The 13427-nt window shown below is 45.5% G+C and overlaps 1 protein-coding gene across 4 annotated transcripts; it reads right to left on the bottom strand.

Annotated features, from left to right (window-relative positions):
• Positions 1-3594: 3594 nt before the first annotated feature.
• On the bottom strand, positions 3595-9579 carry Ndufs5 (NADH:ubiquinone oxidoreductase subunit S5). 4 transcript variants are annotated; one of them, XM_021160887.3, is made up of 3 exons: positions 9449-9579; positions 7012-7229; positions 3595-3804 (listed from the first exon to the last, which is right to left on the bottom strand). In XM_021160887.3, the coding sequence occupies exons 2-3, from the start codon at positions 7225-7227 to the stop codon at positions 3700-3702; spliced, it is 321 nt and encodes a 106-aa protein (XP_021016546.1). In that variant the 5' UTR covers positions 7228-7229; positions 9449-9579; the 3' UTR covers positions 3595-3699. The 4 variants fall into 4 exon arrangements, with proteins under 4 accessions (XP_021016546.1, XP_021016547.1, XP_085695098.1 ...); XM_021160888.3 differs by having other exon boundaries at positions 9359-9500; XM_085838972.1 differs by having other exon boundaries at positions 9325-9497.
• Positions 9580-13427: the final 3848 nt, after the last annotated feature.

Below are 13427 nucleotides of genomic sequence, written 5' to 3'. Positions count from 1 at the left end.
TAATTTCCAGTTGTTCGTGCTGAGAACCGAACTTGTGTCCTCTGGAAGAATAGCAAGCTTTTTAACCACTGAGCCTTATCTCCAGTCCCTATACACACATTAGGGGTCATGGATGAACATCAGGGGTCTTCCTAAAGAACTCCCGTCTCGGGGCTGGCAAGATGGCTCAGCAGGTAAGAGTACTGACTGTTCTTCCAAAGGTCCTGAGTTCAAATCCCAGCAACTACATGGTGGCTCACAACCATCTGTAATGAGATCTGACGCCCTCTTCTGGTGTGTCTGAAGTCAGCTACAGAGTACTTATGTATAATAATAAATAAATCTTTGGGCCTGTGGATTGTTGGGAATTCAATTCCCAGCTAAACTATGTAAATCTTGAACTCCCAGAGATCCTCCTACCTTCCCCTCCCGAGTGCTGAGGTTAAAAGCATATACTACCAGAACCATCCACTATGGCTTTTTACATTAGTTCTGGGAATCTGAGTTCACCTCCTTGAGTTTGTGAGGCAAGGCTTTTACCTAGCAAAATATAGCCTTGGGCCCTATTTTAAAAATGCCTAAAATATCTAAGACCTTAAACCTTTTCAGCATTAAATCCAGAGGAAATGTTATCCCCAGCATCATGAAAACAAGCAAGAAAACAAATATCATAGGTATTTTACTTATGGGAGGTGCTTAAAAGAAATTAAAACTACAGAAAGGCAGAATGGTGGTTGCCAGGGGCTGGGGAGAGAGCATGGGAACTGCCCTCTAATGAGGAAAGTTTCCATTTTAGAAATAAGAGTCCTAGAAATTGATGCTGTTGCTCTGGTGATTGCTGTGCAACAATACGAATGTCCTTAATACCACCCAGCTGCCATTCACGGGAAGAACTGGGAAGGGAGAAGGCTGCGGATTGGACCCTTACACATACTGAACAAGTGTTGTGCCAATCAACCACACCCCCAGATCAAATTAGCAAATTAATTTACAACTACAACTTTTATATGTGTGGGAGTTTGGCCTGTAGGTATGCCTATGCACCTCTGTGTGTCTGGGGCTCTGGGAAGCTAGGAGAAGGCAGGTCTGGAATTGGAGTTATGGGAAGTTTTCAACAGCGTGATGTGGGTACAAAGAAACAAAGCCAGGTCCCCTGCAAGAGCAGCAAATATCTTCACTGCTGAGCCTCACAACTGAAATTTTAAAAAGGGCGGAAAGATAGCTAATGGGTGTGGTGGTTTATTCTTTTAATCCCAGCATTTAGTATGACCAGGAAGGAGGATCACTATGAATTCAAAGTTGACCTGGTTTAGCCATGCTACCTCAAGATAAAACAAGAAAGCAGGCCTGCCTAACATGCCAATGCTGGGTTTGGGGGCTGGGGAGAGGGCTCAGTGGTTAGGAGCAGCTGCTGCTTTTGCATGGAACCTGATTCAACTCTCAGCACCATCCATACCTCTACTTTTAGAGGATCTAATGCCTTCTTCTGACTCCTGGGGTGCCAGGCGGGTCACATGACACACACACACAGGCAATACATAAATGAATACATCTAATTAAAAAGAGAAGCACCGAGTTTGATCCAGCCAGTACACATTCCTATATGTAAGGCAAAACAAAAATAACCCACACAACCCACAAAACACATCCCGGAGTCTGAACTGCTTTCATTTCTTTTTTTTTTTTTTTTTTTGGTTTTTCGAGACAGGGTTTCTCTGTGTAGCCCTGGCTGTCCTGGAACTCACTTTGTAGACCAGGCTGGCATCGAACTCAGAAATCCGCCTGCCTCTGCCTCCCGAGTGCTGGGATTAAAGGCGTGCGCCACCACGCCCGGCCTGCTTTCATTTCTTAAGTGACGTATTTCCTGTGTATGAGTGTTTTGCTGGAATGAATACAGCGCACTTTATGCATGCTCAAGAACAGGAGTTGGATGCTCTGGCCTTACCAAGTCATCACATGGTTGCTGGACAAGGTTTTAATCCCAGTACTCAAAGGGCACGATAGGTGGATCTGTCAGTTTTAGGCTAGCATGGTCTACAGAGCAAGGTTCAGTACAACCAGGGATAAACAGAAAAACTGTTTCAAATAAAAATAAAATAAAATTCCTGTACAGGTATTTGAGACCTTTTTTTTTGGAGATAGTCTCTAAAAGAACATTCTGCTCTCTTAAATAAGTTATAATGTTTGAAGTACCTCATATGTAGCAAGCCTTCAAAAATATTAATTATTCTTAATATTAATTTTTAACATATAGGGCCAAGCATTTCTTTTTCTTTTTTTCTTTTTTTTTTTAGTTTTTCCAGACAGGATTTCTCTGTATGGCTCTGGCTGTCCTGGAACTCACTTTTATTTTTCCCCCTTTTTCTTTTTTTTGGTTTTTGAGACAGGGTTTCTCTGTGTGGCCCTGGCTGTCCTGGAACTCACTCTGTAGAGGAGGCTGGCCTCGAACTCAGAAATCCACCTGCCTCTGCCTCCCAAGTGCTGGGATTAAAGGCGTGTGCCACACCCGGCATTTCTAAGGGCACAAAATAACTACGGGCATTGAAATGTCCCAGTGGGTAACTAAAACTGCCCACCATCAAGCCTGACCACCGACCACCGGCGTCTGATCCTTGGGACCACAGAGTAGGAGAGAACTAATCAATATAGGCTGCCCTCTGCTCTCCATCCTGCAGCTTTAGTGCCTGCATGCCCACACACGAACCCAAAATAAATAAATCAATTAAAAGGAGTTATTAAAAATAATTTGTGCTGGGCGTGGTGGCACATGCCTTTAATCCCAGCACTCGGGAGGCAGAGGCAGGCAGATTTCTGAGTTCGAGGCCAGCCTGGTCTACAGAGTGAGTTCCAGGGCTGCACAGAGAAACCCTGTCTTGAAAAACCAAAAAAAAAAAAAAAAAAAAATTGTGAGGGTGGAGAGATGGCTCAGCAGTTAACAGCACCAAGTGCTCTTCCAGAGGTTCTGAGTTCAAATTCAAGCAACCACATGGCGGCTTACAACCATCTATAATGGGATCTAATGCCCTCTTCTGGTGTGTTTGAAGAGAGCTACAGTGTACTCATATACATAAAATAAAGTCTTGCATTTCGGCTCCTGTTTATAATCCCAGCACTCAGGAGGCTCAGGAACTGGACACCTGGACTATGGGTAATATCCTGTCTGCCTTACAACACTACCAACAACTGCCGGGGTCTAAAGTAAGGCTACGTGAGAACGTGATGCATTTGTGACATAGGCTTGGAGACATCCCAGGTTGCTACTTCTCAAGAAGGGAATTTGTAGAAGGAACACAGGGATAGCTGCGACCTCCCTCAAAGGATGTTCTCACACCTCAGATGTTTCCCTGATGACAAAAAACATTTTGTGCATTTAAATAACCTTGAACAGGCTACCCTATGAAACAGCCTTCACTGAACTGCAAACTCCTAAGGCTGTTATCAAAGGAGGTATGATAATGAAAACGAGCCTTGTGATGGAAATCACACTCAAATGCTGGCTGCCTAGAGCCCCCATCCCCCTCCTGGATCTCTGGCTTCAGTTCTGCAGGCAGTCCTCAGGAGAGGCAACTAGGACAGCCTTTCACCACTGAAAACCACGGCCCAAAGCAAGCAGACCAAGGCTGAGTAATCCTTTATTTCTACATACTTAATGAAGGAGCTTTCCTTAAACATTCTCTCCAGGGGAAAACAGAGCATGAAAGCGGCTTCCAGCTGCTCTGCTCAGGGCCTGGGCTCCTCCTTGCCCAAATGGTGAGGTGGAGGGGTGTATTTCCCCTCTTTCATTAGCTTCTCCCGCTGTTTCTTGATATCATGCATTCGCCTCATCTGTCAAGGATAAAAAAAGCATTAAGGCAAAGGGAAACAGGACCCAGAAAGTGAGAGCTAGAGTCTACTGTTATCCTTTGTTTTGTTTGCTTTTAAAGATTCTTAGCTGGGAATAACAGTACATGCTTTTAACCCAGCACTCAGGAGGCAGAAACAGAGGCAGAAGGATCTCCGTGAGTCTGAGTTCAGCTTGGTTTACATAGCCAGTTCCAAAGAGAACTCAAAAGTAAAATAAAATTCCTGTGCTGGAGCCTTAACCTAGGGCTTTGTACATGCTGGGTCAATGCTACCCCAGACCTCCCCACCCCCCTCGTGTGTGTGTGTGTGAGAGAGAGAGAGAGAGAGAGAGAGAGAGAGAGAGAGAGAGAGAGAGAGAGACCTAGCCACTTGGCATATCTGCTGGGAACTGAATGAGCAACAAGTGCTTCTAACTGCTGAGCCAACCTCCAACCCCACTTTTTTTTTTAACTTTTTCCAATTTTTTATTAGGTATTTTCTTCATTTACATTTCAAATGCTATCCCAAAAATCCCCTATACCCTCCCCTGCTTCCCTACCCACCCACTCCCACTTCTTGGCCCTGGCATTTCCCTGTACTAGAGCATATAAAGTTTGCAAGACCAAGGGGCCTCTCTTCCAAATGATGGCCGACTAGGCCATCTTCTGCTACATATGCAGCTAGAGACACAACCCCACTAAATTAATCTTTAAAGAATTAATTGAAAAACCAAAGAACCAACTGGAAATCACTTTGAAACTTTTTTTTTTTTTCGAGTCAGGGTTTCTCTGTATAGCCCTGGCTGTCCTGGAACTCACCTTGTAAGACCAGACTGGCCTTGAACTCAGAAATCCGCCTGCCTCTGCCTCCTGAGTTCTGGGATTAAAGGCCTGCGCCACCACGCCCAGCTGAAACTTTTTAATGATCAGATTTCTCTCCCTCTCCTCCCCTTCCCTTCCACTTCCTTCCTCTTCTCTCATCTCTTTATTTTTTTGTTTTTTTGAGACATGGTTTCTCTGTGTAGCTCTGGCTGTTCTGGAACTCACACTGTAGACCAGGCTGGCCTCAAATTTAAAGGTCTACTCCTGCCTCTAGAGTGCTGGGATTAAAAGCATACACCACCACCCCTGACTCAGCATTCTAATATATATAAAAATACATCTGTGAAAGCTAGTAATTAGGATATTCTCAGTATATATAAGAAAACAGGTAATTGTAATACTATTAAGAGATACATTTGCGGGCTTGTGAACTAGCTCAGTGGGTAAAGGACCTTGACCATGTAAGCCTGAAGACCAACGTTTAATTGCTCAGACGCACCTGGTAGGAGAGAATCAACTCCACGGAGTTGTCCTCTAACCTCTGCCATGAACCACTGCTCACCCAGTGAACACACGTGTACAGAGAATATCTTGTGTATTGTATGGATGCATCATCTGTCAATTTAAAAGTCTATGGCTTATAGCTTAGCCAGGAAATAGAAGGTGGGACACCTAGAAGGCAGAAAGGATTCTGCGATAGAGCCAGGTGGGAGATTCACTGGGAAGATGTGATGAGATGCACGCATGGTACCTGAGCATAGGCAACCAGCCATGTGCCAGAGTGTAGGCTAGAATAAATGAGGTATTGTAAGTTATATCTAGTCAGTGAAGATCCTAGCTATATAGCCAAGGTCTTTGTAAACATATTTTGAGCCTGAATTTTACTCCTTCCAAGTTTGGTTTCTTAACTGAAAAACAAACAAACAAACAAACACCAAACAACAATAACAAAAACAATTTTGGGTGGGTGGGTGGGTGGGGGACGGGTCTCACTCTGTATCCCCGTCGGCCTGTAGCTTACTATGCAGTGATGAGATTAAAGACACTGCCACACCATTCACCTACTAAAACTTTTTTTTTTTTTTTTTTTTGGTTTTTCGAGACAGGGTTTCTCTGTGTAGCCCTGGCTGTCCTGGCACTCACTTTGTAGACCAGGCTGGCCTCGAACTCAGAAATCCGCCTGCCTCTGCCTCCCGAGTGCTGGGATTAAAGGCATGCGCCACCACGCCCGGCTAAAACTCTTGATCCAGGTAACCTGACTATACATTTAAGAGAAATCTAGATTTTTCTCCCTGAATCAAGAGATAAAATAAATTCAGATAGATGTAGTTGTGGACACCTTAAATCCCAGCACTTTGGACCTTGACACAGGCAAATCTGAGTTCAAGGCCAGCCTAGTCTGTAGAGTGAGCTCCAGGACAGCCAAAGCTGCATAGGGAGAATGTCTCAAGCAAACTAACAAACCCCAATCAATCGAACAAAAAATATATTTGCAGTTACAACTGCAACACAGAAACAGGCAAAATGATTATCTAAAGCCAAAGCTTCCTTCTCTAAGATTAGGGCCCACACATTATGCAGTTCATTCTGTTAAGACCTTTGGTCAAACTTGCCTAAAGCAATGCCATTAATGAATGCCTCTGCCTTCTTCAGAAACACATACAGTTGGCCACACTATGTTTACTGTGCTAGATCTACAAGGTTTGACAGCTTCTCCAACTGAGCTTTGGGGCTTAATGACTGTGAAACAGTCCCACCCTGGAGCTTTCTTTTTAATTTTGTAAAAATTACTTTCTGTTACCTAGATGGCTGTGTTGAATGCATGTCTGTCTGTGCTCTACAAGTGTGCCAGGTGCCTGTGGAGGCCGGAAGATGGCGGGAGCTACAAATAATTGTGGGTTGCTCTGTGGGCACTGAGACTGGAAGAGCAGCCAATGCTGTTAACTGAGCCATCTCTCCAGCCTCTGCTGTTAACTGAGCCATCTCTCCAGCCAATGCTGTTAACTGAGCCATCTCTCTAGCCTTGTGCAAAACGACCAACCAAAGCCAGTGTGGATTCTTGCTTTACAGACTACCAAAAAGACAAGGCCTAAATACACAGACGATTCTGGTTATAGCAGAAGACAAGAAGAGGAAGCTAAGAAGAGGAAGAGCAGGCCCTCCTCAGATCCAAACGGTCTTAACTGCCTACATGCCAGGAGTCTTCCCAACTACAAGTGAGCAGCCACTGTCCAAAGACCAACTGGACACATTGCAGTTGGCCCAGGGGACTAGGGATTTAGCATAGTGACAGAACTTGCCCTGGATGCAATCCCCACCAGGGCCAGAAGAGAGAGTAAGGGAGGGAGAGGGGAGGAAGTAACTCAGCTCCCACCACCATTACTCTCACCGTTTTGTACCGAAGTAAGCACTCTTCGAAGTCGTCGAACTCTATCTTGCACTCCTTTTTCGCCCGGGTCCCACCGATCCCGTGCGCACACTCTATCCACTCTTTTTCAAAGGCGTGGCACCGAGCGGCGTTCTTGTAGGGCTGCTCAGCGCTTAGGAACATAAAGTGTCGGTCCAGGCTGATGCCCAGCTTCTTCTGTATGTCAAGGAAAGGCATGGCTGTAAAAGAGCATCCAGGAGACAAGAGTGTGATCCAATGACACAGGACACAAGAGTGTGATCCAATGACACAGGACACAAGAGTGTGATCCAATGACACAGGACACAAGAGTGTGATCCAATGACACGCTTCCAAGAAGACACGAGAAACTTCATCTGCCAAGTCCGAGGCCCCAAATCTCTTCTCACCAAACCTTTTGTTTTTCGAGATAGCATCCCATCTAGCCCAGGGTAGCTTTAAGTCACACTGTAGTGAAAACAGCCTTGATTTCTTCATCCTTCTGCCCCCATCTCCTAACTGCTGGGATTACCAACCTTTTTTTTATTAAGATGGGTTCTCCCAGAGTAATTTGGGGACTTTCAAAAAACTCATGGACTAAAAACCCAAATTATGCGGTGGTGGCGCATGCCTTTAATCCCAGCACTTGGGAGGCAGAGGCAGGCGGATTTCTGAGTTCGAGGCCAGCCTGGTCTACAGAGTAAGTTCCAGGACAGCCAGGACTATATAGGGAAACCCTGTCTCAAAAAAACCAAACCAACCAACCAAACAAACAAACCCCAAATTATTTTTTTTCTATGTATAAGGTTATTTTTATCAAGGGTGAAAAAAATTGCTTTGACTCAAATAAACTAAAAGCAAAACAAAAACCAAAACAAAACAACAACTCTCCCCCCAAAAAGAAAAATAAGAAATAATATAAGCACACTATTTATTTACATTGTTCTATACATTTTTTCCATCCCAACCTAAATGACACGTCTCTTTGGACACTCTCTTGTGTCTCTCCTTTTATAGCAGTAGTCTGTCCTAGGCTGGAGAGATGGCTTAGAGGTTAAAAGTGCATGCTGCTTTAGCAGAGGACTCAAGCTGGAGTCTCAGCAACCACTTTGGGTGGTTTACAAGGAGCTGCTGCTCCAGCTTCAGGGCCGTATGATGTGTCTGGCTTCACGGAGCAGCTACACTCACATGCCCACAGTCATACATCCACACATAATTAAAACTTAAAAAAGTACTTTGTCCACCAGGTAGTTGTGGCACATGCCTTTAATCCCAGCACTCGGGAGGCAGAGGCAGGCGGATTTTTGAGTTCGGGGCCAGCCTGGTCTACAAAGTGAGTTCCAGGACAGCCAGGGCTACACAGAGAAACCCTGTCTCGACCCCCCCCCCCCCAAAAAAAAGTACTTCGTCCATTGCTGTAACTGTCTATTTACTTCCTACTGCTTTTGAGAGCAAAATCGAGCAGATGCTAGTTAACTGCTAAAAATAAATGAACAAGTCAAATTAAAATTTTGTAAAAAAATTAAAAAATCAGGAAATTTCAAACAACTTACATGTACAACTATAAAGCAATGGATAGATTCTGGTGCTCAGTAGAATATGACATACATTAAGCAAAAAGAACATATGGAAAATACATAGTAAAGTTGACATAGAACAAAATAATCCCAAACGACAAACGTGCTTAAGACTGGAAAGCAAGCGCAGCACCCACATCAAACTTATCCTGTACGCGGAAATTTGGTTTATAAAGGTCCCTCCCATTCTTTTAGTCATTTACTGTGTATGTTACAGGAAAGTGGGGGAAACAGCTCATCATAAGCACTGGAGACCCACACTGGGAACCTGAGTAAGAATTCGGGGGAGGAAGCCATTGGGAGAATAGAAAAAGTCCCAAAGGAGGATCTACATCTCTCTGTCTGTCTGTCTGTCTGTCTGTCTCTCTCTCTCTCTCTCTCTCACACACACACACAGACAACAGAAGTTATGAGGACGAACAGAGGCTCTGGAGCGGCTGCTGAGCCAAGTACACAACAGGAAGAAAGCAGAGGGCTCAGGAGAATGGGGACCAAAATCAGGATGTGGCGCACGTCTTTAATCTCATCACTTGGAAGACGGAGGCAGATGCTTCTTTGTGAGTTCAAGGCCAGCTTGGTCTACAGAGTGAATTCCAGCCTACACAGAGAAACCCTGTCTCAAAAGAAAAACAAATAAAAGGAGCGGGATGTCAGGGTAGGAAGGAGGCCAAGGCAGGAGTCCAGCAGACGGAGGATTTGCTCCGGAGGGCCGGGGATGGGTGGGTGGGGACCTAGTTACGGGGTGAAGGGAAGGCAGGAGGACACGCCCAGACCTGGGCCACCCACAGAGAGAGGAAATGTGTCAAGGAGCTAATCCCGAGCGAAGCTTCTTGGCTGCGCGGACACAGCAGCGCCTACCGCACCTCAGCAGTGCCCTTGTCAGGTCCCTGGTGCAGTTCACGACCGACGACTGCGGGAGGACGCAGACGCCTGCCGTAAAGGACGTCCGCAGCACGACATCTCCAGAGCGACGCCGTAAATCAACCACCGGCCGAGGAACTGTAGAAACCAAGCACAGCGGGTCTGCGCCTGCGCAGCAAGCAGCCCAGTCTCCAGACTCTGACAGCTGATAAACCGACTTTCCCCATACTACTGCGCCCGGTAATGAGTTCTCCCTTTCAGCACTGTCGTGACTGTTGATTGTTGTGCTACTTGAGCAAGGTCACACTCGAGAAAGAGTATTTCTTCCCTCACCCCAAGGAAATGTGGTGGTTAAAGCTCGTGGGGCTGTGACCCCAAAACTTGTGTGACTCTGTTTCCCATTTTCACTGTGGCTGTTTCCCTTTTTGGTAATAAACATAATAACCGGGCTGGAGAGACAGCTTAGAGGTTAAGAGCATTTGTTGCTCTGGGAGAGGTCCACGGTTTAACTCTAGATTCAGGGGACCCAACATAGTTCTTCTAACCTCAGCGACACCAGGAGCACACACATGGTGCACATACATGAAGACAAAACCCTCGCACATAAAGTACATCTTAAAAGAAAGATAATAGTGCCTAGCGTGGTGGCTCAGGCCTTTAAATCACAGAATTTAAGAAACGGAAACAGGTGGATCTCTATGAGTTCTAGGCCAACTGAGGCTACATAGTGAGATCTTGTTACAAACAAACAGCTATAGAGTTACTCTAGGGACTTCTTTATACTGTGACATGATGAAAACGTTCTTTGATGTATTAGCTGACATTTGCACCAAAGCAATCAGAAAGCTGAGACGGGAAGATGGATCCCCTTGAGTTCAAGGCTGGCCTGACCTATAAGATGCTGTGCCTGCGAATGAACAGTTTCTGGAGAAAATTCCAGAAGTCCATGTGGTGGGTTGAATAGGAATGGCCCCCATAGATTCACTCACGTGTGTGAATGCTTGCCTCATAGGCAGTGGCACTATTAGGAAGGGTGGCCTTGTGAGAGTAGGTGTGGCTTTGTTGGAGAAAGTGTGTCACTTTTGGGGAGGGATTTGAGGTCTCCTATGCTCAAGCCAAGCCTAGTGTGGAGTAGTCTCCTTTTGCTGCCTGTTGATCAAGATGTAGAAATCTCAGTTCCTTCTCCAACACCATGCCTCCCTGCATGCTGCCATGCTTTCTGCCATGATGATAGTGGACTAAACCTCTAAAACTGTAAGCCATGGTCACAAGTCTTTTTACAGCAATAGAAACCCTAGTAAGAGAGTCCACAATTTATTAATTTCATTCAATCAACTTGCTCCACTCACCCCCTTCCATCATCTGAATGTCCCACACGAAACTGGTTTCAGTTCAATTAAAGTTTTCTGAGCACTCAACCTGTGTCCAGCCAAATATTGGCTCATTATGGAAGTAGTGAACCATACTCACAAAGTTCTAATGGCACGGAACTGATGGCTACCCTTTCCAACCCACCCCTCTTCTTATGCCACTGTGAAGGCCTGCTTCAGGGTCTCATATGCTCAAATGCCATCAGGTAACTAGCCCCTTGCAGTCCTAGGGCTAGAAGCCAGGGCACTATATGCTAGCACATTCATGACCAGTGAGCTACATCTCCAGCCACCCCTGCTTTCTTGTTTTTCAGCGGTGTTGTCTTTCCAGTCTCTCAGGCGGGTAAAGTCAAATTCCTTCCAGAAGTTTCTGATGTATTTCTCACTTCCAGTGAGAACAGGGCCACTATAAGAAAGTGACTATAAAGGCATGTGATTAATGACAAATGATCCTAGGCCTGTTTCAGGACTGGAAACAGCAGTAGGAAATGTAACTAGAGCCCTATACTCTGTCTAAAGACAGACACAGCTACCTCCATAGCTCCATCTTATTGTTATGAGAGAATTAAGGTATCAAATCTTCAAATATTGCTGTTTTGTTTTTAAGACAGAGTTTCTCTGTGTAACTTCCCTGGATGCCCTAGAACAGCTTTGTAGACCACACTAGCTTTGAATTCAGAGATCTACCTGCCTCTGCCTCCCCAGTGCTGGAATTAAAGTTGTGTGCCACTATTCCTGGCTCAAGTCTTGCAAAATTTCAAGAGAAGCTAGAAATCTGCTGTAATCCCAAATACTGCCTAGGTAATTTAACCGAATTTCTTCTTTGTCCCAATCTTATCTTTTTTTTTTTTAAAGATTTATTTATTTATTTATTTATTTATTTATTTATTTATTTATTTATTTATTGTATAGGAGTACACCATCACCATGGCTCTTTTCAGACACACCAGAAGAGGGCATTAGATCTCTTCAGAACCAATACAGATGGTTGTGAGCCATCATGTGGTTGCTGGGAACGGAACTCAGGACCTCTGGAAGAGCAGTGGGTGCTCTTAACCACTGAGCCATCTCTCCAGCCCCCTAATCTTATCTTTGATTCAGGATTCCTGTAGGCAAGAAGTCCCTCCTCAAGTGGGTTAGCCATCGTTGGTTGCCAAACAACTTCTATCTTTACTAACTTACCAGATGCAGGAGAGACTGGAGCTGAGATGGTAGTGGGCAGCGGCCCCGCACCTTGGCCAGACTGGCTAGTTATGCATATCTCTTGCCTTCTATTTAAACCCTAACTTCATGTCAGAGCCCAGAGGGGGAGCTTGGAGCAATCACTGGATCTTTCTGTCCTGCTTTTCAGTATTACTGCATTGAATAAATCTTGTTCTGCTTTTGCTATTAATTTGCCTCTTTTAGAAGTAGCTGAACCCTGGCTTGTTGGGGCACAATCTGTGACCAAAGCCAGGTCACCTTGCCACATGCCATGGACCTTGTTGGGTTGTCGACACTAAGATACAGTCAGGTTGTGTGACAGTGATCGGTTATAGAAGGATGAAGTGGAACCCGGGGCATAGCATGCCAAGAGAACTTCCCTCAGCATGGATAACGCCCTGAAGCACACACAGAACTCAAAGGAGGGGGCCATTCACACTGGCTGAACTGTGGAGTCAGTATTTCAAAAGGCCAAAAGTCTTCAGTTTGATGTTCTATTTCCAAATCTTGAGATATACTGCCTCCCACTCCCTCCCTATCCTGAGCTTTTGTCCCCACCGGCAAGAACACGCTCAGGACAACCGGAATCTTCTGTGGCAAAAGCTTTATTGCTTACTTCTTCAGGAGCCAGTGGAGAAGAGAGGAGAAAATGGCGGAGCCACATCCCTTTTATGGAGGATTGTCCTCCGCCTCAGACGTGTCGCTCCCTGATTGGCTGCAGCCCATCGATCGGAGTTGTCGTCACGGGGAAGGCAGAGCACATGGAGTGGAAAGCTACCCCGGCACATGTGCAGCTTGCTTGTTTACTACTTAGAACACGGGTGTCAGCGCCATCTTATAATGGCGAATGTGAGGGCGGCTCCTCACATCTCCCTCTTTTCTTTTATTTAAGAGCAATAGGCCACCCATTCTAATGAGAGTGGAGATAGAGGTCAAATCCCCAGTGTGCAGGTAAAGGAGCCGTACACAAAACCTCCTCCCAGGCTCATCACCTGGAGGGGTCCTGGTCTGGTCCCGTGTCATTTTTCCTGGGGGAAGGACACTTGGACACTCAACCTTCTTGAAAAATGACATGTCTCCCTAGAATAGGCTCATATATGCTGCAGAGCCCTTCTACTGCAGTGCTTAGCCATGCAACTCTCTCGGGCTGCTGAAGCACACTCACTCTATCCCGTGCAATGAGACTAGCCTCATGCAAGAGCTGAGTGGCCAGCGACCTATTGCTTAAGCATAGATAACCATATATCAGGGGAAGCACCATGTTCTAGTGCTGCAAGCGCCTGGGCAATAACCACCTTGTCTCTCCTAGTTTGGGCCTTAAGCTTACAGACCAATCAGAGAAGCAACACTACTCCACAGCAAAGAACAGCTCCAAATAATCCCACCCCCATCCATTCTTTAAAGAAGG

The sequence above is a fragment of the Mus caroli genome, unplaced genomic scaffold (genome assembly GCF_978045245.1).
Source record: "Mus caroli unplaced genomic scaffold, Mus_caroli_1 scaffold_6, whole genome shotgun sequence".
NCBI classification, from domain to species: domain Eukaryota; kingdom Metazoa; phylum Chordata; class Mammalia; order Rodentia; family Muridae; genus Mus; species Mus caroli.
The sequence above is the reverse complement of the archived record's forward strand: the minus strand, read 5'-3'. Positions and strand labels throughout refer to the sequence as shown.